Source organism: Notolepis coatsorum (assembly GCF_963971535.1).
Source record: "Notolepis coatsorum genome assembly, chromosome: 11".
Taxonomy (NCBI): Eukaryota; Metazoa; Chordata; class Actinopteri; order Aulopiformes; family Paralepididae; genus Notolepis; species Notolepis coatsorum.
In genome coordinates this window covers 40,674,493-40,701,046 of record NC_140175.1, presented here as the reverse complement: position 1 = coordinate 40,701,046, position 26,554 = coordinate 40,674,493, and the positions used below count along the sequence as shown (strand labels likewise).

Genomic DNA, 26,554 nt, shown 5'->3' with positions numbered 1-26,554 from the left:
GTTCATAACTCTTCTAGCACGCAGATTAATTTAGCTGAATTGGAAACAGGCACAACCCCCCACCTGCGCTATGTTGATCAGAGACGTCATGCAGCACCTCAGACTGGAGAAGTTCAGATTCACTTTAAGGGGTTCTATTCAGAAATTCCATAAGACTTGGCAACCCTTTATTGACTACGTTGAAGCTAGACAATGAACCTTGTAACTGGAAACTAAAGCAACTGGGTAGTACCCGTCAATAGCTATGTAGAGCAGCTCTGTACTAATGATGTTAATACTAATACTGTGTCTCCTATGTGATTGCGTATATGTGCGTGTGTGTATAAATGTAATGTTAGTACCGTTTGAAACTGTCAATTGTAAAATGCCAATAAACATGTTTAAAAAATAAAAAAAATAAAGGTTACACACACAAGTAGTATTGTCATTCAGAAAGATTAGAGACACAAGTAGTATCGTCATTCAGAAAGATTAGAGACACAAGTAGTATTGCCATTCAGAAAGGTTACACACACAAGTAGTATTGTCATTTGTCATTCAGAAGGGTTAGACACACTAGTAATATTGTCATTCAGAAAGATTAGAGACACGAGTAGTATTGCCATTCAGAAAGGTTACACACAAGTAGTATTGCCATTCAGAAAGGTTACACACACAAGTAGTATTGTCATTGAGAAAGGTTACACACAAGTAGTATTGTCATTGAGAAAGGTTACACACAAGTAGTATTGTCATTCAGAAAGGTTAGACACACAAGTAGTATTGTCATTCAGAAAGGTTAGAGTACAGGGCGAGAGTGGAGGAGAGAGGGGGTTCTGTACATTGCTCAAGGGTAGATGTAATGCCAGCCACCCTTCAGTCGCTAGCTCATAGCTGGAATACACTCTCCAAACTGACATTTTGGTTTAGAGTTGGGGTGATGTGCTCCATATTCAGATCATCCCTGTGTGATTGCCAGTACCCGATGCGATTGACCAAATTTCTCCCCTGAGTGCTTTAACACATTCAAAGCCGGCCGGATATGACCAAATTAGGGATTGTAGGCCAGCGCTTTAATCAATGGGAGGACGGGGACATTTGCGAGTGCTTAAAATATATCTTAAATTATGGCTATGGGTTAATACACCCGTCGCTTATCAATGACTTGCTTGCAGTCAACATGTACAAAATGGATTGTTTTTTCATCGGTACATTTCCGTTTTATACCGTTTTGAATACGAGTATAGTTTTGGAGATTTCTAGTAATTCCAGAGAAAAACGCGATAATAGCCCTTTAGTGGAATACACAAAACATGTTGTAATTTTTCGGCTGATTATTGAATCTTCCTGAAATCAATGCTAGATCATCATTATTATCCTTGCTCGTGCATACATGAAATGGCCCTTGTAGCGCGGCGCCCCCCCCCCCCCCCCCTGCACCCAACGGAAAACAGCCACACATACACACACAGATACAGCGTCGATCGAGGTAGAAATACATATCAGATCAATGATCAAATTTATATATAATGTTTTTACCTTGTATCTGATGTAATGCAAAAAGATTAATCCAATTCCTGATCGCCATTCCAAATATTGATCGCATTTATTGATCCAACGTTATAGTCCAAAACACATAATACACGCTCCTCCCAGCCTCCCCAGTCAATGTGGTAGCACGATACTGCTTGCCCGAGAAGGGAAACCCGGACGGAGTTTTTTTTCTGATGCACATTCCCAGCCAATCCAATCCAATGATGTGCAATACCATCCGGGAGACGATAGGCAGCGGTATTTGCCCTTTTGCAAGCTCAGACCCATTCCCAACGATAACATCAGGTTGGATGGATGAAAATGAATGGATATCGCTAATAAGAGAAATAACGATTAAAACCCGACTATACTCGTGATTGGCACGCAAGTGATGGCGAGTTAACCCCACTATCATCGTGATTGGCACGGAATGGGTTAAAGTGAGAATGGACTGTATATTTCTCAGCAAATACGGTCTTATTATTTTCAGTTATTATATTATTATTTAGGCTAATATATATGGCTATTAACTCATTGAGCGCCATGCTCTTTCCCCATCTGTACTGCCTGGCGCCAGCTTTTTTTGGACCATTTTCACGATATTTCACGATCTTTGCGGAGCTATTGTATATTATAGCTATGGAGACAATAGTATGGCTCATTTGACAGACACACACTTTATAGTCCAACATGTAAAAAAGTGTTTGTTTCTACATACCCTCGTTCGTTCACAATCCCAAGATAAACATTGCCCCATTTCAAAATAATCCAGGCTGGTTTTCTAGATTGTGAGATAAAGTGTGTTTTGTGCAGCGTATGCGCAAATCTCACGGCTTCTCGCTTGAAACCTATATTATTGCCAGGTCCAGGGGTGCAGTCGTAATATCAGAACTGCCTGGACGCCACGTGCACGCGCATACATGTTCCCTCGTGTGTGCACAGACCAGCTCAAGCAAACCCCCCACAGGGCTTGTATTTTGGTCTTGCACTTCTCTTTCTTTGTTATGCTATGCAAAGACTAGGTGATAAGTGCCTGGTACTTGGCGCACGGCGCGACAGTAGAGTGAAATTTGTGAACACATTTTTGTGTGCGCGCGCGTGCACATCCGTGCGCGCACTTCTGCTCAGCGAACTGCTAGGACGGCGTGGTACCGAGTGGTACCACCACTGCATCACTGGCCAGGTCAAAGGTAAACACATGACCTTGTTTCTTCACAAAGCTGGGGGGGGGGGGGTTGTTTATCCGACGCTGCGATCATACAAATGCATGTTTTATGATGGCGTTTCGGTAAAGTACACGTAAAATAGACGTTACCTTTGGTTTAGAGGTACTCCATTTCTCACTTAGAGTCCAAAAGTGTCTTGAATCAGAACAGGGCTGTGGGGCTGGTACTAAGCTGGCCCATGCATGTTCATAAGGTAGGTGATACGGCCCCCTGGCGAGATTCGATCATCATTGCAATTCCAACGTAGGCAGATGTGCCAGGGAGCTCCGGCTGAGTGTTTAGAACGGGGATCAAAGGAAAAATATCAAAGGATCTAAAAACAAGATATTACGTTTTTGGCACTCAAGAGTTGGCGGAGAAACACGAGATATTACGTGTTTGGCACTCAATGAGTTAATTAAAGCAGCGTATTAAGTGTGGGGGAAAAATCAATACAGCGATATTTTGTGTGGCAATATTATATCAATACACTGACACCAAAAAAAAGAAAGCTTAACAATCTCATTTTGCTGCAATAAAAAATAATTGATGTCTGCCTTAGGTAAAATCACAGATTTGGCTACACTGGTGAAAGATCTAGCCGACACGGCTGCTGATGAGTTATCATTCATCAACAATGAATTAGCGTCTGTCAGATTGATGACATTACAGAACAGGGCGGCTCTGCATTTTTTGTTTGCCAGCTCAGGTGGTACTTGTAAGTTGATCGGTCAGGAATGTTGTGTTTTTGTGCCTACGAATGACAGTTTCACCATACCACACATCATTGAACATTTGCATAATATTTCAAGGAATGCGCATGTACCTCCTGTATGCACATTGTTTGACTGGATGACCGAGAAGTTTGGTGCAATAGGATCGATGGTGGCGCAGTACATTGCGTATGCAGTGATGATATTATTATTAAAAAAATCATGCATGCTGTCAACTTTGGTATTAGGTGTGTCATAAAATCGGTTTGCGCAAAGACCACTACAACCGTGATAGTCTTTGGACATGAGAGAGGAGCTGCTAGCTGGATGGACCGCTTAATCCTCTTGCACCATACTTTCATGGTTATGCTTTGAGTTCCATCATGTAAGGTGTGTTGTGTAGGTGCTAGGTGGTCCGTTTTATTAGAATTTTTTTTATCCCTTGTTGTCACTATTGGGGTTTGTTTTGCCCACAGAGGTTACAGGTAGGATTTTTTTCTCCCCGATTGAAAGAAAAAGGTTTTTTTTTTCAGATTCTAGGCCATGTCAGAGAAGGGAAGGTCACACGATGATAAACTTACTAAATTTACTTCACATGACATTGGGTCAAAATGTTTACTAGAATTAATACCAATATTTTGGATAGGAAAGGGTGAAATTCACAACTCTGAATCTGAGACAACAATGACATCTGTAATGTAAACTGACTTATACCAGGTGCTATAAAGAAATAATAAAAAAACATCTGTATTAGGAGTGTATCAGCCGATATGGCTCATAGACAATCGGCAGCAAAACAAACCTATTGGGGCATCCCTGCTAATGAATTGTTCAGTGAAGCCTTGATTTATTTCAAACCAGGTGTGTTTTTGACCAGTGAGAAGGCCTACTGATACCTACTGATATTTTAAACTTAATAAACAGTATTTCTTTGTAGAGATGCTCATCTCAGTGTGTTTTAAAGCCTCGTCACATATTGTATACCTTAACAACCCACACTCTTCTGTCTTCCTCCTCTCGTTCACTCCTTGCCTTCTCTTTTTTGCCCCCACCCTCTTCTCTCTCGCCCCTCCCTCCTCCCTCCTCCAGGCCAGTCATGGCTTCATTACCCAGCATCCCTGGGCTAAACTGGTGCGAGCCTTCATCAACCTGGAGGCCGCCGGTGTTGGGGGCAAGGAGGTGGTCTTCCAGACAGGTAGCATAATGTGTGTGTGTGTGTGTGTGTGGATTGGGAGAATTGTTGGCTGGTTGGTCAGCACACCTATCTGGTTTGTGGGATGTGTATTTGTAGTAGTTTTTCTCTGCAGGCATGTGTTTAGTGGTGTGTTGGTGCTTGCAAGTGTTTTTGTGCCTACAGTAGGTGCTCAGTGCATTCCTCTGTGTATGTGGGTGTATCTCTATCTCATGTGTGTGTGCGTGTGTGTGCGTGCACGCAGAGCTTGCACTTGGGGCTTGTTAGCATGTATCTGTGTGTGTGTACCACCATGCTCCTTGGTCTTACACCTGGACTGTGTGTGTGTGTGTGTGTGTTGTGTGTTGTGTGTTGTGTGTGTGTGTGAGTGAGTGAGTGAGTGAGTGAACTGTGAAGCTTGTTTTATAGTCTGTGTCTGAGGCCGTGATGGAGCTGTCTTCTTTATGCTCAGAGCAGCAGCACCAGGCTCTCACACTTACACCTCACACTCACTCTCACACTTACAACTCACATTCACTCTCGCATGCAGGTTTTTGTTTAACCTCTTAAGCCCTAGCCATATTTTCAGAAGATTTGCCTGAAAGTACATACCCAAGTAAATGGAAGATTGAATTTTGCCATCCGGACACATTCAATATGAAATATGAATATAGAATATCAGGCCTATAAATTACCTTATTATGGCCATGTCATACATCTATGGATTGGCCCAAATCTCCTTTTTCCAATGGTAGAGTTAAATCTGGATTTAGTACCACCAGGCGCCCGGTACAGGGCAGCAAAGATTGTGAATGAAATCTACTGTAAGTACAGTTACTTTTGTATAATGTCCATAGCTCCGCCATTCTTTACCGGATTGAGACACGTTTTTTCCTAGACGTTCGCAGAAAGGTAAAGAAACAATATACGTTGTATTTTATGGCGATAACATTGAGGTTTGTTCGACCTGTGAGATATAAACACGAAATTCACGTCAATATTTGTAATATCATGTCGTTTGTCTGCGGCTGGTGTGAGCTGGGTAGTCTCCTCTTTCTTAGGACTACAACGATTTCATGACGGCTTCCTGTCCTCGCGTCTAAATCGTCAGTTTTCCGGTGCAATGCGCAGAGATTTCTATAAGCTCATATTTCGCTAATAACACTGGTAAACAAACATAATTCTGAAAAAATATACACTTTAACTGCTGTTTTGATAGGGTTAGGGTCTTTACTCTTGGCTACATTTGAAAAAGAAACACAACATCACTCAATACGAACTGTATTGATCTATTTGTGACATTAAATAAATATCTGCCAAAGCTAGATATGTAAAAAAGTGAAAGACTCACTCACAGCCATGCTGATTTGGCAAAATTACATCCAGCCGTTTTCGTTTGAAACACCTTTTAGTCAGGGGAGTGTCATGGTTTCTCCATAGAGCCCCATCATACTTTTTTAGCGCAGCAGCTCACGCAGGTAGGGGGCAACTTAGTCACGTGACTCAGTTGGTATTGCTGATTGGCTCGAACACGGTATGTTTACAGCAAACAGGTCTATACCATCCACTGACGATGAAAGCTTGTAGACGAGGCCTCAGCTGCTACTGATATGACAAATTTATTATTGAGTTTAAATCTACCCACACATTTCCTAAAATGTAGGCGAGTGATTTGATAGTCTTAACTAAATAAATAAAATCTGCCAGTGTAATTCTCTCAAGAGATACGTTTGGACTGGTTTTCAGCCAGTGTGTGCAAACCAACATGATGTTGTACTGTAGAGAGGTAATACTTGGACAACTGGTTTTTGGACACACATGTAGTTAGGGTTGCACAATGGGCATATGCACAAACATGTACACATAACTGCCAGCATCAAGTTATTCCTGCATTTTTTTTTATCTCGTGTCAGGCTTGTGTCAATGTCAGGCTATATCTGTTGAAACGATCAAATCATGTAGATCAACTATCAAACCATGTAATTTTTTTTTACTCAAGATCTGTTCTGCAACACTGTGTATGTGTGTGTCTAGCATGGCCAAATTAGGATACGTTCACCGTCTCTGAGCAAAATGGCCAACAGTTAATAGGGTCCCCTCTCAATGCACTACAGACTACACAATGTAGGTGCCGGTAAAACAAGGGATTTTCTTTGAGACAATTATTCGCAGAAACTAATAGATTTTCAAAAAATATATAATTTTCAGAATATTCAAAAATGAAAGGGCGGCTGGGTGGCGCAGCGGACATTGCGCTCGTCACCAACGCAAGAGACACCAGGTTCGAATCCGGCTGTCGGTGTTGCCTCCGGCTTGGGCCGTCCGTCATACTGGCTCAATTGGCAGAGTCAGCGGGTGGAAGTCGATGGGTGGTAATCTGGACGTTGTGGACAGCGACTCCTACAGGTTGGTTGGGGGACGCCTGCACAGCAGAGACAGGAAATGGTGGGGGTAGTGTGAGCCTCCCACACATTACACCTCGCCAATGAGAGTCCGAGCTGGCAGGTGAAAAGATGTGACAGGCTGCCTCCTTGTGTACCGGAGGGGACACGTGATGCAAGGCTTCTATCCTTCCTACAACCGACCAGTGGGGGGCATATGCGAGCAACGTTCAAGACAGGGGAGGGGTGAATTGGAAATAGCGAAATTGGGATGGGAGAAAAAATAGAAAATAAGGAGAAAAAGTGGATACAAAAAAAATTATATTCAAAAATGGATGCCCATCCATAGTATGTAGGCCGTCACGAAAGCCTTTTTATTTTGTCATGTTGCCATATGATGAAAATGTATTTAAACAATGTTGTGGGGTTGTCTACACTCTCAATAGGAGGTTCCATGAATATATATAAATGATTTAATTTAAGCGTTGGGGGGGCGTGTCTGGTTTCACCTCCCAGTGAACGGACCAGTCACCATTGATGGGGGAAATTATTGACCGTTTTTGTAGCCAATGAAATTCTGGAGCTGACAGTATCTTACATGAGGGATGTTTACTATGATAAAGGGAGAGTAGAACAAGAAGAAAGGAGAATTACTTGCTCTCTAAATGTAATAACTCTGTCAACGACCAAGTTACATTATAGCAAATTTACCAGAAAGAATATGGAGTCATTCAAACATGCAATCAGTGCTGTATCATGGGATGAGGTTTTAAAGTTACAAGATGCTAATGAAGCCTACCAGTCATTTCTAGTTATTTTGAACTCTGCTTTAGATAGATGCTTTCCATTGACTGCCAAAAAAACAAGAAATCCTCTAAAGGGCAACCTTGGATTACCGAAGAACAAAAAAAAATGCTCCTGCAAAAAAAATAAAAAAAAGTATAGGAAAGCTACAATCAACCCCACCAATATAAATGTGGTAACATATAAGAAATACAAAAACAAATTAATTCACTCTGTAAGGAAAGATTACTAGGCAGACAAATGTACTCAAGCCTACAATCAAGTCTACTTGGAAACTCATCAACCATTTGCTAAATCGGAATAAATCCCTACCAGCTGCACCTGCTGAGATGATAACGAAGGATGGAACTCTTCTCTGCAGCCCGAAAGAAATTGTAGATGGTTTCAATGATTTCTTTGTAAATGTTGGCTCTTCATTGGCATCTTGTATCGCAGACTCTAACTTGAGCCCTTGTAGTCGGATCAAAGGTCAATTCTCCTCACTACCAAGTTTTGATCCTCCTAGCAAGTGTATGAGATAATCATGATATTAAAGAACTCCGCTCAAGGTCATGATGGGATTAAAAGCAGTCTCATCAAAGAAACTATGGATTATATCATCCATCCTTTAACTCATATTCTTATCATTATCCCTTCAATCCGGTATCATCCCTCACAACCTCAAAATTGCCAAAGTCATACCAATTTATAAATCTGGACACCCAAAGGACTTTGGCAATTACCGTCCTATATCTATTTTGCCCTGCTTTTCAAAAGTCTTAGAGAAACTAGTATACTCAAGAATCTCTAACCATCTAACTAAGAACAACATCCTGTATAACCATCAGTATGGTTTCCGTAAAAAATACTCCACAGAACATGCATTGCTACAGCTCGTCAATAACATCTCCTCAGCACTTGATGACAAAAAAATTGCTATTGGTGTCTTTCTAGATCTGAGCAAAGCTTTTGATACTGTCAACCACAACATTCTCATCTCTAAACTCAATAGATATGGTGTTCAGGATATTGCCCTCAAGTGGTTTATAAACTACTTAGACAACAGACCATTGGAGTTTGTGTCATCCAATGGATGCTCATCTGTTAAATCAAGGATCCTCTTCGGGGTTCCACAGGGTTCTATTCTGGGCCCTTTATTATTTTTAATTTACATTAATGATTTGGCTATGTCTTGTAATACTCCATTATTATTCGCGGATGACACCAATCTCATAGCTACTCATCATGATTTCAAGTCCCTGATTGTATGCGTGAATGAGGAACTAGAAATAGTCTCTAACTGGTTTCAATGTAACAAGCTTACTCTAGTCTAAATGTCAATTTTTTTACTTCATGATCTTCTGCAACAAAAATAAGTACTACCCTAAAGAAGAATCTAAAATATTAATTAATGGAAATTAAATTCTCCAAGTCCCATTCACAACATTTTTAGGACTTACTATAGATGAAGGGTTGAATTGGCATAACCACATTGACAATGTCTGCAAAAAGTCAAAGATGATGCTTGGCATTTTGAGAAAGGTCTGCCCCAAGATACATCCCTCTGCCCATCTAACCTTGTATTATAGCTTTTTATTTCCTTATCTTAACTACTGCAATATAGTCTGGGCTATATCCATCATATCTTAACAAATTAGTCATAATCCAGAAGAGGTTCCTCAGGATGATTTCTCACTCTACCAGATATGAACCATTTGCACCTCTGTTCCGCAAATATTCCCTACTAACAATTGACAAACTAAATACCTTTCAAACATGCTCATTCATATGCAAGGTCATTAACAATAGGCAAGATCTTCCTGATACCGTCCATAGTTTCTTCATCTTTTCATCAGAAATGCACTCATATCCAACAAACCATAGTAATAAACTCCACTTACCTTTCTGTCGGACATCTAGCCATCAATTCAACATTATCATTAGAGGTCCTAAACTCTGGAACACTAAGTTCATCATTGAAGTCAACAACCTCCTTATCTATATTTAAAAAACAATTCAAATCTAATTTAATTTCATCATAAATCATCAAGACATATGGCTGCTTGTTCTTTTTATTCATTATGCTGTTCATATTGAAAGATTTCGGTCATAATCAGTCAGATGGTGTTCTTGTTATTGACTCTTGTCAATCTTCCATGTTTTCGCTATAGTGTCTGCCTTATGTCTCTGATCTTGTTTTGAGTTTATTTTCTAGACCATGTTTTCATGTATTTCGTTCATATATGTTTATGGACAATGGGATGGGAGTGGAACTTTGTACAGGCCCTTTGGGCTTTGTTACCTCCTAGCACTGTTTTTTCTTTTAAATAATGTGCTAAATAGCGGGCGGCCGGGTAGTGCAGCGGACTAAGCGTCTGTCTACCACCACAGAGCCAGTGGGATCGTATCCGGCTGTGGTGCCTCCGGCTTGGCCGACCGTCCATACTAACACAATTGGCAGTGTTAGCGGGTGGGAAGCCGGTGTGGGTGGGTCCTGGTCGTTGTAAACAGCGACCAGTTCGGTCGGGGCGCCTGCACAGCAAGGGAAGGATCTGGGAGAGGTAGTGTGACCTTCCACACGTTACACTCTCCCAGTGAGTCCGCGCTGCCAGGTGAAAAGAAGCGGTGGGCTGGCTACACGTGTGTCAGAGGAAGCATGTGATAGTCTCCGCCCTCCCAGACCGACGGTAGGGGGTAGAGTGCGCAACGACCAGGAAGGGAATTGGGAATTGGCATAACGACTAACGGAAAAAGAAGGGGGAAAAAGATAATTAAATTAGTTTTTATAATAATAATGTGCTAAATAAATAAACTAAACTATGTCGCGAAAATGAATTGGACCGGATGGCCATTTTGGATAAGATACAAACATTAGATGTGTAAAACACTCATTTTCCGTGGTATTGTTATCAACTTTGGACCTGTACTAGATAAGACTTCAGGCTATGGACCCATTGTGTTTTCCAGCTCATACCCATCAGCTGGAACTCTTTTGCAGGCAACTGTTTGCAAACTAATTCAGACATAGTAATTTTTTTTTTTATATTATATATATATTTCTTTCAGTGTGTTTAAACCTCTGTAACTATTACATTAGCACTCAGAGATTCTTCCTGTTGCGGAAGACAATTCAGAATGTTTCCTTTCAAAAGAGACCAGACTCATGCATGTGCTATACGTGGTTCAAGAATAGTGACCAATTTGGGTATGCAATCGACAGGCATTTTATGCAAAATTTGCAGGACTGTTAAGAGTTTAATCAGTGTCTGATTTCTGAGGCATTTTGTTAGTTGTTTGGAGCTCCCACATTACATCCAGAGCGCTGGAATTGACCATTAGCTACCAACGTTAGAGCTATGTCAGTTACCAGATGTTACACCTAATACTGTCTGTTCGAATTTTGAGAACATTTGAATGATGGTGTAATATTAGCTAGCTGCTGGTCATTGAAACCCATGGGGTTCTAGCATTCCAAAATAACTTTCAGAGGAAATGTTTAGACACCCCAAAAGGGTTAAAGAGGATGTCATTTCTGCCAGTAGATAGTGGAGATTGGCGGAACAGATTTGGGGGGCACGTGACAAAGATCTTATGCCGGATTCAAACCTGTGATTCTGTAAATGCGTGGAATGTGCCTTCTGTTGTGCCACTGTGATAGACCACAGGAGATAGTGTCTGCTGATGTTGTGGTGAACGATGGTGCACCACGACTCGTCACTACAGGAAGAAGCAGAGACTACAGCAGTAGACATGGTTTACTGTAGGTCACCATGTGACTGTCCAATAGGGGTGTAATGGTACACAAAGACCACGGTTCAGTACGTAACTCTGTTTTGAAGTCACGGTTCGGTACGGTCCGTTTTCGGTACAGTGGGGGGAAGTTTGGCTTTCCATGTTCCACTCAGGGGTGATGTAGTTACTGTTAAGTAGGGCTGTCGATGAATATTCTATATTCAAATGAAGTACTGTCCAATATATTATCTATATTGATTGATTGATTGATTTTATTGATGGATTAAAAACACACAACAAGGATCCAAAGGATAACATGAGAGAGTAAAACCCTTATTTCCGTCATGGTCCCAGGGCTGTTAGGCCACAACAAAAACACGACAATAACACCAAACACATACATTTAAAACATTATAAGACTAACCTTTCGCTAAAATTGTATACCCCACAATAACTAAAAACGGATTGGAAACCCATTCAAACTTAGGGGGCTATTCCTCTATTCTGTCCATGAGCCACTTCCTGACGCTTCTCTTGAAGCTGTGGAGGCTCAAGCTCTGCTTGATGGGGATAGGCAGCTTGTTCCAATCCTGGGCTCCAGAGAAAGTAAGGGAGCACTGGCCCAGTTTGGATCGGAAAGAAGCAGGCTTCAGGTTTGCTATGCTTGCTCTAGTTCTGTGGTTGTGGGATTCGTTGACCGGGGTGAAGTAGTTCTGGAGGTATCTAGGGGACCTTTGGTTTATAATATTGTTTATTATTTTGGGAAACCTGAAGCTTCTTTTTTATGGTCACTGTCAGGCCCTCGAACCACGACACGCTACCATAGTCAAAGTGGCAGAGTACTAGGCTATTTGCTAGTAGCCTGAGGCTATCTCTGCCAAGGAGGTTGGCTTTCCTAGCTAGGTACCTGGTGCGGGCGTTGACTTTGCCCAGTACTTGGGAGGCCATAGCCTCCCCATCTAGGCTCCCGTCTATCATACAGCCTAGATACTTCCCTTTTTTTTTTTGCTGTTTTAGGGTTACAGCTCCTAACTGGATGTTAAACTCCCGTGCTTTCCTGAGCTTGGGCTTGGAGCCTAATAGTACTGCCTCTGTCTTACCTAGGTGAAGAGAAAGCCTGTTGTCCGAAAGCCACCTGCTGACCCCTGCAAGTTCTTCACCTAGCATCTGTTCTAGTGTGTTCTGATCCTTGTGTGAGACTAGCAGGGCTGAGTCGTCTGCAAATAAAAACAAGTTACATGAGCATGCTGCTGACATGTCATTTATGTACAGTAAAAAAAGGAGAGGTCCTAGCACGCTTCCTTGTGGGACCCCACATACAATGGGCTTGGCCTCTGACATAGTGCCACTGACCTCAACCCGCTGCACCCTATCAGAAAGGTAGGAAGAGAACCATCTGACCACTGTCTCAGACATACCCAAGGCCATAAGCTTGGAGAGCAGTAGGTCATGGTTCACTGTGTCGAAAGCCTTCTGTAGGTCTGGAAGAACTAGCCCACACAGCTTACCTGAATATATCTCCCTCCTGATACTGTCTGTCAAGTCAAGAGTTTTATTTGTCACGGCATACGGATATGCAATGAAATGCGGGTGGTCTTGCCCGCAACGATGTGCAATTGGTACAACATATAACATATAATAGAATCCAAAATATATACAAAAAATGTGTGCAATAAAATTGTGCAATAACAGGTAGCAGGTAACAATAAATTTGTGCAATGATGGGTAACAGTTGACAGTTAACAGTAGTAGTAATAGTAGTGCAATACACTGTTACTGTTGCTAATACTAATTTAAAGTGGCCTTTCTTTTTGGCAATAAGTGAGGGTGCGTGCGGCCTGAGTGTGTGCCCACTCATGCTAAAGTGTTACAGTGGTACTCAATGTTCATTGTTCAGGACTCTGATGGCCTGGGGGAAGAAGCTGAGCCTAAGCCGCTCTGTCCTAGTAGCTGGGGTGCGTTTTCCTTAATGATAAGCAAGCAGTGCAAGAATGCGGAAGCAATTCTACCGTAGTGTCGTGCGGTAATGCGCCTTTCATTTTCCGCCGCCCAGCGCCCGTGCGTGCACCGGCGGCGGCGTGCTCGCTCAGGTGCGTGCGTGCGCCGGCGTGCTCGCGCGAGGTGCCCGCGCATGCGCATGAGATCCCGCCTTGGTTCGACACGAGCGGAGCTCAATATATATAAGTCACCGCCCCTTATTCAGTATCTAGAAATAGCTCAATTGGCAAGACTACATGGCTGTGGATCCTATGGCTCGTTTGCTGGCGAGTTCGAATCCCATCGAATATTTTTTTTTTAACGTGATTTTTTTTTTTACCGTGTATTCTTTCGCCGGTTAAGGTTAGGCATGGTTAAGGTTAAGGTTAAGGTTAGGCATTGTTTCGGAGTTGGTTAAGGTTAGAACGGTTAAGTTTAGGCGCTGTTAAGGAGCTGGTTAAGGTTAGAGTTTGTCAAAGAGAATGGCAATATAATTTCTATGGTTAAGGTTAGGCATGGTTAAGGTTAAGGTTAAGGTTAGGCATTGTTTCGGAGTTGGTTAAGGTTAGAACGGTTAAGTTTAGGCGCTGTTAAGGAGCTGGTTAAGGTTAGAGTTTGTCAAAGAGAATGGCAATAGACAGCCTATTTCCGCACGACAGCTCCCAAAGCGGGCCTGAAAAGAAAGGCGCTTTACCGTAGTGGCGTGCGGTGACGAATGCGGAAGCATTTTTGCACTGCTTGCTTATCATTAAGGTAGACGCAGCTGGGGTTCGCAGGCGTCTGCCTGACCTCAGCAGCTGGAACAGGCTGTTATTGGGGTGGTGAGGTTCTTTCATTATCCTGCAGGCTCTGGATTTGCACCTCTTGTTGTATAGAACCTGCAGGGGAGGTAGTGCAATACCCGTGGTACGCTCGGCTGAGCGCACCACTCTCTGTAGGGCCTTCTTGTCTTGTGCCGTGCTGTTTCCATACCAGGCAGTGATGTTTCCGGTCAAGATGCTCTCTACAGCTCCTGAGTAGAAGGACTGGAGTATCTTCCCCGATACTCTGAACTTCCTTAACTGTCTCAGGTGGTAGAGGCGCTGTTTCGCCTTCTTTACTACTGTGTCTATGTGTGTTGACCATGTCAGATCCTCTGAGATGTGGACCCCCAGGTACTTAAAGCTGCTCACCCTGTCCACGGTAGCCCCGTTAATCATCAGTGGTGTGTGTGTCTCCTGCTGTCCTCTCCTATAATCCACGATCAGCTCCTTGGTTTTACCAATGTTCAGGAGCAGGCTGTTGTCCTGGCACCAGCGTTCCAGTACCTCAACCTCCTCCCGGTAGGCCTTCTCGTCGTTGTCCGAGATCAGCCCCACCACCACCGTGTCGTCGGCGAACTTCACTATGGAGTTGGAGCTGAACTTGGCCACACAGTCGTGTGTGTAGAGTGAGTACAGCAGGGGGCTTAGAACACAGCCCTGGGGGGACCCGATGCTCAGGGTGATGGTGTTGGAGGTCTGACCCCCCACCCTGACCGCCTGGGGTCTTTCACTCAGAAAGTCCAGTACCCAGGCGCTCAGGGCGGAGCTCAGACCCAGCTCGATCAGCTTGTCCACCAGTCTGGTCTGTAAGACTGTAAGATAAAGAAGACATGTTTCAGTAGAGTTGGACTTCCTAAAGCCGGATTGGAGGTCGTACAGGAGGTCATGGCTGCTTGCATATTCCTGGACTTGTTCATGGACTATCTTCTCTAGGACTTTGGATAACACTTAAAATTGAGACTGGTCTATAATTGCTGGGGTCAGATTTGCTCCCTTTTTTATATATAGGGATGACTTTGGCATTCTTGAAGTTGGTGGGTACCTTGCCTAGGTCCAGGGAGAGGTTAATAATATGGGTTACTGATGGAGCTATAACTCTATAAATCCATCCATCCATCCATGCATGTCTCTTTCTAGTACTTACCAATTTGCCCCTACTCTAACCAGTTATCCTATGACTAGTGGAACAGAGTTAGTATGTGAATTCTACTTGCATTACCCATAATTGTAATAATAATAATCTTTATGTGTATAGCACCTTTCATACAAAAATTGCAGCTCAAAGTGCTTCACAACAGAAAAAGACGGGCATAAAATGAGCACATAAAGTGCAAACATATAAAATCACAGTTTTTCACACAAGGATCTAACATCCCAATAGGCCACCTGTCACGTGGGGTGGTGGTATGCGTAAGACCCAATTGCAGACAATGGGAGACGGCAGCAAGTCCACGGGTTTTAATCACACAAAACGAATAACAGAACAAGGGAACAAAACTAACTAAACAAAACCTCTCGGTGACAACTGGAAGAGGGGGAAAAGTAATCTAAGAACTAACATGGGGAACACTTATTTGGAAACATGGAACAAGAAACATGGAACGAGCAACATAGACAGCATAGTAGAGACAATGAACTGGCCCAGAAAACAGGCAACAAGGAACTAAAATACACAGGAACAAATGAGAAACACCTGGGATGATTACAACTGGAGACACCTGGGAGGGGAAACAGACTGACAAGAACTACAAGGAACTACAACTATGGATGACAAGACAAACACCAGACATTGGGACAAAACAAGCAGACTACTGACCTAACCTAATAACAGACAGTAACTACAAAGACTAATACAAGACAAGAGTAACACTAGACTAACAGGGGAACATGAAGAGCAAGAGAGAGAAGGGGAGAGATAGAGAGCAAGAGAGAGATAAGGGAAAGAACACTAAGGGACAGAAATACAAGGAACAAACATACAGGGATGGGGAGAGGTAGAGCAGGGGAGAACAGTCCATGGACCGGTGGGACGTTACACCACCTTGTTTATGGTTTGATTCAGTTTTAAACCTAGACTTATAATAAAAAGAGTAAGATAGAATAGACAGAGTAAAATAGTGCAATAGTGCAGTGCAATAATATAGTAGAATAGCCATAAAATGAGCACATAAAGTGCAGACATATAAAACCACAGTTTTTTACAGTGCAATAAAATAGTTCTGGATTACTGTTTAACAGTTTAAGGTCGTCTTTACCTTCTCTGTTTGATATCCACAGTTTAAAACCTGACAGTCTTCCCTCCTGTTTGATACCCATTTTGACCCTTCGAACCTCCCACTCAGGGCAAACCTCATAATTTTAGACCCATAATTGTAGAGTTAACATGTTTTTATCTTGGGTGACTTGCGGTAGGCTCTCTCTTCCCCTCGTCCATTTCTGATTTTATCCACATGAGGTACAGTGCAGTCAATAAGAATTGTCATTGTTTCGTGGCTCTGTAGTCTGCACTCCAACACATTGGATTTGAGAACAAAGATGGTGAGGTTAAGATCTTTCACTTAAGCCCCTTTCACACCGGAGAAGCTTATTGCTGACTTCTGTGTGAAAAGGTCAGACCAGCATTTTTTACATCGGCTTTTGCTCTGTTTTACGCATGACTTATGATACAGTATATACACAGTATAGCAATGATGGAAATATATAGATCAAAGGTGGACGATTCCTTTAACATCTGTCTTCCCTCCCAGGCCCAGAGAACCCGTGGCTGGTGCAGGCCTACGTCCATGCAGCCAAACACCCCTTCGCCTCGGTGGTAGGCCAGGAGGTCTTCCAGAGTGGCATCATCCCCTCCGACACGGACTTCCGTATCTACAGAGACTTCGGCAACATCCCAGGTAACTGGGCCAAAATAGCACCAGGGCAGTTTAAAAGAAACCAAACAAACATAAAAATTCTGATTTCTTTTGTATAAAATCGTCACCTATCCTGTACAATTATCTCAATAGTCTTGAACAAATTTATTTCATGTGCAAGATATTATTGGGCCTCATTCACCAATACTTGTTGGTGTGGAGGCACAGGATTTGACTGGCGTGTGTTGTGTGTGAGTTGAGGCTCCAGAGTATTGCATACATCTAAAAGGGCCGCTCTTGGCAATCTGAAACGGTTAAGCAGCCACTCATCTGGCAGTGTGCATAGATTAAGTCCATGCATGCTCCAATTCAGATTGAATGGTCTCTCTCTCTCTCTCTCCGTCTCTCAACGGAACGCAGTGAGTGCGACGCGGGTCAAAGTCAGTTGTTTATTTATTTATTTTTACTGTTTGCATACGAGGTGGTCCGCAAATGTTCTTGATAACAATCTAGAAGTCCGCATAAACAAGAAGTGATCTAGACAATCTCTAAATATGCATTATATGCGTACGGCTTGGGCGGCCAGAGCATCTAACTGTTCTAACAGCAATATATAATCAATTTCAGACAGAACGCACGCAATAAGTTACAATAATAATTATTATTATTGAAAAGTTCTGGATTTTTAAAGTCGTATTTGGGGGCAATTGACCAATAGTAGGCTTTTTTATTTATTTATTTAATTTATTTTTTGGTAAGTGTTTCTTATCTGGGTAAGAGTGCTCTCGACCACTCTTAGAATTTGGTCTTGCCTAAGAGAAAAGCAAAAATAAGAAAACATTGCTGAATCCCAGGTAAGAACAAAATAAGAAAAAATGCTAGTTAAGAACAAAATAAGAGGAAATCTGTTCCTATATCGCTTCGTGAATGAGGCCCTTATTGTCTCATTTATGGTCTCTCGGTGTAATCTGAGCATGCTTTGTTGTGTTGATTACAGCTGATTACAGCAGTTATTAAGTTAGTATGTTTTTTCTTTACTTGATACAGTGAATATTTTAAAATGACTTAAAATGACTTAAAATAATCCCAGAGTGGGCCAAACTGGTCAAGGTAGCCTGCTTGATCGTCTCTAGTGTACCAGCAGCGTTCTCTGTCTCTCTTCTTCTCACCATGGTGCTGAACTGCACAGCAGAGAGTTCTCTCTCTCAAGAACATTCACTTATACAAAAACAAAGACTGAAACGGATATACATCCTCGGAGGGTCTCACCATTTATTTAACTGGACTCAACAACACAGTCAACTGCGTGAGTCTTCCATCAACAACATTATGGCTAAGCTTGTGTACACTATGACTTTGAATGTGTTATGCCCACAAGTCTATTGACAGGACTTATTTTATTTAGAATATAGTGTATAAGCAAAAGTAGCCTACTTCTCAATAAAGAAAACATTATAAATCTATATGCCTTGATGACGTGATTCTTTATATAGCATATCAGTTGTTTTTAAGCTCAATAAACACAATAAAGACACAGACAATATTTGACCGGAATCTCTCCCATTTGTCCGGGACGTTTAAATCTCAACTGTCACAACTAAATCTAGCGAATTGAAGACCATAGCAATAAATATCTTGGGGAAAATCAAGTACACAGACGTCTGGAACAAAAAACTGTGATGTAGTATAGGTGAAATGCCCCCCACCCTCTTAACACAACGTATGTAATTAATCTCCGTTGTTGTGCCTCACTTTGCCTCTCCATCGCCCTCCACTTCATCATCCTCCCGGCTTGTTCTGCATCATTACCTCGTCTCACAGTCCTACACACCTTCAACAGCATAATTCATTTGCAGAGGATAGATTAAAGGATTTCAATTCTGACTTAATGGATTACTGTTTACTTGACCTGTTTCAAAAATGTCTTGTGTGTGTGTGTGTGTGTGTGTGTGTGTGTGTGTGTGTGCACGTGCATGTGCAGGTATCGACCTGGCCTTCATTGAGAATGGTTTCATCTACCACACCAAATATGACACAGCCGACAGGATCCTGACTGACTCCATACAGAGAGCTGGTATGTGCACACACACACACACACGCACACACACACACACACACACACACACACACACACACACACACACACACACACACACACACACACACACACACACACACACACACACACACACACACACACACACACACACACACACACACACACACACACACACACACACACACACACACACACACACACACACAGATACATTCATAAACACAGATACATTCATAAACACTCGCTCACCCAAGAAAGTTATGAATTATTATGAGAGATGGAAAGAGAGAGATGCTATTTTTACTCAAGCAGGGAGCAGAGTGCTATGGTAGAGCTTGTTACAAGAAACTGAGTTACTTTGCATACCAGGTGTGTATGTACTCTATGTATGGAGCCTGTTGGTGTGTGTGGCTCCATATTGTCATTGTGATGAATGAAGCAGGCTTGGCCTACAACAGCTTCTCATCTCCCTACTTCACCCTATAGGGAGGCCAAGTCCCTCCCCTTCTGCTGGACCACCAAGGAACCCTATTTACGCTGCACAAAACACACTTTATCTCACAATCTAGAAAACCAGCCTGGATTATTTTGAAACGGGGCAATGTTTATCTTGGGATTGTGAACGAACGAGGGTATGTAGAAACTAACACTTTTTTACATGTTGGACTATAAATAGTGTCTGTCAAATGAGCCATACTATTGTCTCCATAGCTATAATATAGAATATACAATAGCTCCGCAAAGATTGTGAAATATCGTGAAAATTGTCAAAAAAAAGCTGCCGCCAGGCAGTACATATGGGGAAAGGGCGTGGTGCTCAATGAGTTAATGTATCGTGTAATTTCAACGTGGAAATAAGGAATATCAAAATAAAAGCACACGTTGAATTTGATCATGCATATTTATTAGAAAATGAAATTACAGCACTATGTTATCAATGAAATTTATGAATATTAGGGCGGCTACGTGGCGTAGTGGGCAAGGCGCTCGCCACGAAATCTGGAGACGCTGGGCTCGCCTGTTCGAGCCCAGTGCTCCGCATTTGCTTTCAGTTTAGCTGGTCGTCCGTACTAATACACATTGGCCGTATTAGGGGGTGGGAAACTGATGGGTGGGGATCGGGCGTTGTGGACAGCGACTCCTACAGGTCGGTTGGTGCGCCTGCGCAGTAGAATCAGGAAGTGTCGGGGGCAGCGTGAGCCTCCCACGCGTTACTCCTCGCCACTGAGAGATCGAGCTGCGCAGGTGAAAAGATGCGACTGCTGTTACCTCAAGTACCGGAGGGGACTTGTGCTATGTATGACTTAGTCCACATTGCAGCCGGCTTGTGGGAGGCAAGAAACAGCGTTCGTGACAGGGGAGGGTTGAATTGGATGATACGAAATTGGGTTGGGAGAAAATATAGAAAATGGGAGAAAAAGTGGATAAAAAAAAAGAAAAAAATAAATAAAATGTATGAATATTATCAACAAAAGCAACGGAATTGTTTCTGTATACACATTTATAAAACAAGGCATATTTAGCCAAAATATGTTGCCAGAACATAAAAGAAAAAAGAAAAGAAAATGCGTTCACATGCGCTATTAACTCATTCAGCGCCAGCTATTAGTCTTGGCCTTGTAGCTAACGTGCCAGGTTTCCATTACATTTTCACTGTGCGTCACTATGTTTGGAGAGCTATATCTATATTCTATATTATAGTTATGGGGAAAATACTATGGTCATTTGACAGTGACTTTCTTCCGTCCAAGATGCAAAAAAGAGAGAATTTTTCAATACATATGTTTGCGCGTTATCCCGTGAATATAAGTATAATTTCAGAGTGATCCAGGATAATTCCTGGGAAGCGAGTAATAGGGCGCAATGTGAATTCTACTATAAGTGTTGGCGTTTCTTGTCTGGATGCGCTACTATTTCCAAATCAAATTTATATAATAGGTATTATGTTTCATCATGAATAGTTTTTTTATGCTTTGATGGCCAGTAACGGCATTCGTGTTGAACACTACAGAAGCCGATCAGCTGGATGGATATGAAAACATTGTTGTATCAAGCTGAAATTGATGTCAGATAGTCCTTACCTGTGGTCGGTGGTATTCCAAAAAGAATATTCCAATTGTCTGATCGCGATTTCCAGTATTGGTGTCCATCTGGTCCCGGACATAATTTGGCACAATTTATGGATCGAGTGTGCCAGATGCATTTCGGAGTGGTCGGATGAAGCGACTTACTCGGCTCCATCTAAATATAGCGCCCGGAGACATTTGAGTGTAACACAGAGTTAGATATAAGGTTTCAAAGGGTGGGCGACACTGCCATCTGGCAGGATGCGGCCGGTATTGCACTTTGGCAATCTCAAAATCCTTTCATATGGCAACACAGAGGCCAATGGATGAATAATGAATAAAAATAGCGAATAAAAGAAAAAACTACCAAAACCCAAGATATCTCGGGTCTGGCGTCCAACGCATGGCGAGTTAACCCGAGATATCGCGGGTCTGGCAATTAAAGAGTTAATGTCAGTGCCGAAAATCTGACCTCACAGAGGTATGTTGATGCGAAGGGGACAAGCTTTCTCAGCGCAGCATTACACAACACTGGGTACTCGTTCCGGACTGATATCCATAACTTCGCGAGGGCCTGTCCAATGAATTTGAATTTCAGTAGCTCGTCACACAAAAGATCAATGAGCGCCTCCTGCTCAGACAGTGGGAGGCCTGTTGCGTCATGCATAATGAACGGATCTTGGATCCAACATTCTGTTCCTCCAAAAAGCCACCAAGCAGAGAAAATACCCCAAAACCCAGCTGATTATCCTGGAGTGCCACAAACGGAGTTTCTTAATCCAGCTCTCCATTTAGAGTCCAAAAAGGTCTGTGTCCTGACATTGTAGTCCCAGATTCAACGCATTGAGGTGGTCAAAGATGTCGGCTATATATGCCAGCTGTGCCAGCCATTCATTATTAGCACTTTTCTCTGCCAGTGGGTTGTTTTTGTCTGCAAAGAAAATCTGCGTTTCCACGCGCCTCCGTGATTATACATGCGCAGGATGTAGAGAGATGTGTATTGGAATACTGTGTGTCTGCCTCCGTTGATGAAGGGGCAAGACATGGCAAATACACACTGCCAGGTGGAAAACTCAATCTGATATTTTATTAAAATGTCTTTGGCAATGTGCACTGTCACCTACCCGCGACCCCACTTTGAGTCACGACCCGTAGTTTGAGAACCGCTGCATTATAGCATCAAAAGCTATTGATGATGCTAACATTAACTTCCTTGTCAATCAATTTAATTGACTTACAAAATTATCTTTTAAATTGACAAACATCAATTTAATTCATGACACACCTCAAAATGTCTCACAAAATGCTTTCTGAAATATTTGAGAATGTCTGGTTTCTCCTCCCCCATAATGCCCATCCCTAGTGGAATCGTTTTTATTATTGATATGGTTTATATGTTATTAATATGATTTATATGTCTCATAGCAATATTACATAGATAAAGGCTCTGGGGAATCTTGCTATGACAATGTATTGGTATTTGGATGTTGACATCCAAAGTAGGAGCCTTTGTAAAAGCATTACAAATGTCACTAGATTCAAATTATGATGTACGCAGTTTCTTTTTCTTTTTTCTTTTTTCTTTTTCCTTTTTATTCTGCAGATAATTTTGGTCCTGGTCATAGTAAAACTCAAACAAGTGAAGGATTTGGAGCCACTAAGCAGTAAATCCCAGATAAAAGGCTGGATGTAGTACACTAGGTTATATTGACACTCTGAGAACAATGGAGCTTTGTCCACTCTGTCTGTGTGTGTGTGTGTGTGTGTGTGTGTGTGTGTGTGTGTGTGTGTGCGTGTGCGTGTGTGTTTGTGTGCGCGCGCGCTGTGTGTGTGTGTGTGTGTGTGTTTGTGTGTGTGTGTGTGTGGGCAGTCAACTGTGCAGATATACAGGCAGCAGCACTGCATACACGGTGCATCACTAACAAAACCATAGCTTGGTGTTGGTGCAGCAAACATACATTAGTATACTGTATAATATATATGTTGGTAAAACTGTATAATATATAGGCCATTTTCTGATCCCATCTTTTGTCTGTTCTGAGCTAAAGCTTTGCCTTACGTACATTTAAAAGGTAGTGATTGCTGCAAGTTTCATTGAAAGTCTGAAAATGTGAGCTCCCATACATAATGCTTTTGCTTGTATATCGTATCTGTCTGTCTCTCTGTTTATCTCTCTGTCTGACTGTCTGTCTCTTTGTCTATCTTTCTATGTCTGTTTGTCTATCTGTTTGTCTTCTTGTATATCTGTCTGTATCTGTATCTCTGTGTGTCTGGGTTCAGAGAAGCGTGGGGCTGTTTTACATCCGTCTTGTGTAACTTCCCCATCTGCATCTTATTTGTTTAATTATTAACACAGCATTTGTTTGCACCAGGTTTTATAGCAGTGGACAAATACCATTGAGTTATTGCTGTGTAGTGCGTCAGTGCTCTCAGCTGATTTACTGCTCACGTTGAGCCATCACTGCACGATTAATGTTTTCCCAGATCGAGTACTCGTATGAATTACTGGATTACTGGAAATACTTTTATTATTTTTTTTAACTTACATTTTGTTTAACATTTATAGACAAACAACACTTAGACAATACTTACAATGACATCCATAACACAACAATGCACTAACATGGGTTCAGTTCAGCCTCCCAGACCCCCATAAGAGGGACCCCCCCCTCCCGCCATCCACCCCCAGAAATAGGGCTCCCCCACATCCCAGGTCCGTCACACGCGGGGCCGAGCACTCAGCGACACGGGTCCCTTGAATTTAATTGGGCCAGGCTCAGTAGAGGAGAGAGGGAAGGTACTCCCCCCCCCCCCCCCCCCCCCCCCCCCCCGAGCCAAGCCCGCTACCTCCCATGTCACTAAGCACCCCACCCCAGGCACAACGACCCCACAACATACAAGACTCCACTCTCCCGGGCCAAACCGTGGAAATGATGTCCCCCCCCCCCTGACATTCCCCCCCCTGAGTTAAGCCCGTAGAACTCCCCTATATCCCAGGCCGATGCGTGCGGAGCCGGGCCCCCAGCGACACGGGTCCCTTGAATTAATTGGGCCAGGCCCAGTAGAGGGGAGGGACCGAGACTCCCCCCCACAGAGCCAAGCCCGCTACCTCCCATGTCACCGAGAGCCCCACCCCACACACACCGACCCCGCAACACACAAGACCCCACCGGGCAAAGCTCAGCCGCTCTGACCCCCATAAGAGAAACCCCTCCCTCCCGCCCTCCTCCCAGATAAACAGAGCACCCCCATATTCTGGTCCACCATGCGCGGAGCCGAGCACCCAGAGCCGCCCCCGCCCGACCCCCAGGCCCCCGGCCCACGAGAACCCCAAGCCCGCAGAAGACCAAAGCACCACGCCTCAATGGCCCCGCGACCCCCAGCCCGGTGTCCCCCCAGTGGGCCCCAGGAAACCCCACCCCACCCATACCGATCCCACAACACGCAAGACCCTCCTCTCCCGGGTCGAACCGCTGGAACGATGGCCCCCCCCCCCCCGACATCCCCCCCCCACTGAACTCAGCCTGCCCACCTCTGTACCTCCCATGGCACCGATATCACTATATACATTTATGCTAACATGACATAAAAAATTAAACTGACAACACAATAAGAAAAAATTAAATGAAAATAAAATAAGCTATAGTTAGCACTTTTTGCCCCCGTTGGCGTTTTGGAGGGGAATCAGCTCTCCTATTGGAAAAGCCCCCCCCCCCCTAGTGACGGAGATACCCCCAATGGAGATTCTCCAAGCCTCTCTTCATGTCCAACATTTTTTTTATTCTTGTCCTTCACAAATGTCCATGTGCACATTTAAAGCAACTACTATTCTAACATAACTCAAAGAAAAAAGACAACATTTGGCGCCCCCATGGTGTTAGAGGATCTTAGTCGTATCCCTCTGTTCCCCGTTGGAAGGGTGAGGAGTAATGGCTCTCCTAGTGAGAGGGCTCCCCCTAGTGGCGAAATGTGCACTATATAAGTCCAACATTCGTTCTGTGGACCAGCGTTTCCGTTAGCCGGTAATTACCGGTATTTGACCGGCAAAATCTGTTGAAGTCCGACCTATTTAATCTCTCCAGTCTTAATGTCCGGTGAAAATAATTCCCTGAGTCTAAGCACAATTTGATTCTTTGAATTGTATTAAAATAGGCTAAAATTAAATAGCCTATGCGATGAACGAAACAATCATTACATTTGTTTCATCGTTGCTTCTAATAATGATAACGACGTTGTCAGCGAGAGCTTAGTGCTGGGTGTGCAAACTTTTGTGAAGCTGCAGAGCCGGAGCAGCAGCAGCACAGTGCAGTACTCCAATTCAGCCATTGGCAATTCAATGTTGGGTGGGGGGCGCTGCTGTGCGGTCCCCAGATAGAGCCAGAAAAGAGCCAGAAAACAGCTGCATCTGCTGCTCTGCATCGACATACAGTGGAGGCTCGCCACCGGGGGCGCTAGGGCGCCGACCCACCTGTTAAATCAGAGAAGAAGAAAAAAAAACTTTTTTGTTTTTTGTTTTATAGCCCTATAAATAATATAAACATGTTTAAAATGAATAATATTTACTCATTTTAAGTATGTTTGTGTTTCCAATGCACAATATAACGTTATTATATAAAATAAAAAAATACTCGTTTTCTTGAACAGGAAGTGACTAACTTTTTTTTTTTTTTTTTTTTTTTTGTATTTCTCGGCCCGGGCTAGACGCGATAGCGCTCTGAGTGCGCGTCACGGTTTGATCGCTGTATCCGTCGCAGCCAATCAGTGCATAACGCGTTGTGCGTTGAAATATGACTATTATGTTGGAATCCGGGCGCGATTTGAAGCGGTCTAGCCAGTAGCGTCAAGAATTTCTGTAGCCGCATTTCGCGGAGACGCTCTCTGATTGGCCGACGCCAGTATTTTTTTCCGTAGCAGAATTTCACAGAGACGATCTCTGATTGGCCGAATCCAATTTCTAATGTTCCAATTCTAGCTTATTCCTAGGTTGGTCCGTTGGTGGTAGAGATAGTTGTGTTGTTGTGAGATGCAGCTGTTTGTCTTAGAGCGTGCCGTGACTGCAAGTTCTTTAGACTGTTAAGCTTAGGCACTCTTTCAAAGTTGGTTAAGGTTAGAGTTTGTCTTAGAGCATGGCGATAGAACGCCAGGTAGTTTGCAGTCTGTTCGACGCGGAAATGGACAAAGGAATGAAGTACTTGTGTTGTGTGGTGCTAACTGCTAACAAGCTAACACTTGGCTAACAAGCTATATGGCGGATGCAGTCTGGACACAGTGGACAGTGGTCTGGAATACATCAACAGTGG

The 26,554-nt window shown here is 43.1% G+C and overlaps 1 protein-coding gene across 1 annotated transcript in view; it reads left to right on the top strand.

The window, feature by feature from the left end:
• Positions 1-26,554, top strand: part of ermp1 (endoplasmic reticulum metallopeptidase 1) — a 96,455-nt gene that overhangs the window by 18,477 nt on the left and 51,424 nt on the right. The window contains exons 4-6 of the mRNA XM_084324333.1: positions 4,520-4,625; positions 17,025-17,171; positions 19,111-19,203. Coding sequence (XP_084180459.1) covers positions 4,520-4,625; positions 17,025-17,171; positions 19,111-19,203 — 346 coding nt within the window. The remainder of the gene's footprint in view (positions 1-4,519; positions 4,626-17,024; positions 17,172-19,110; positions 19,204-26,554) is intronic.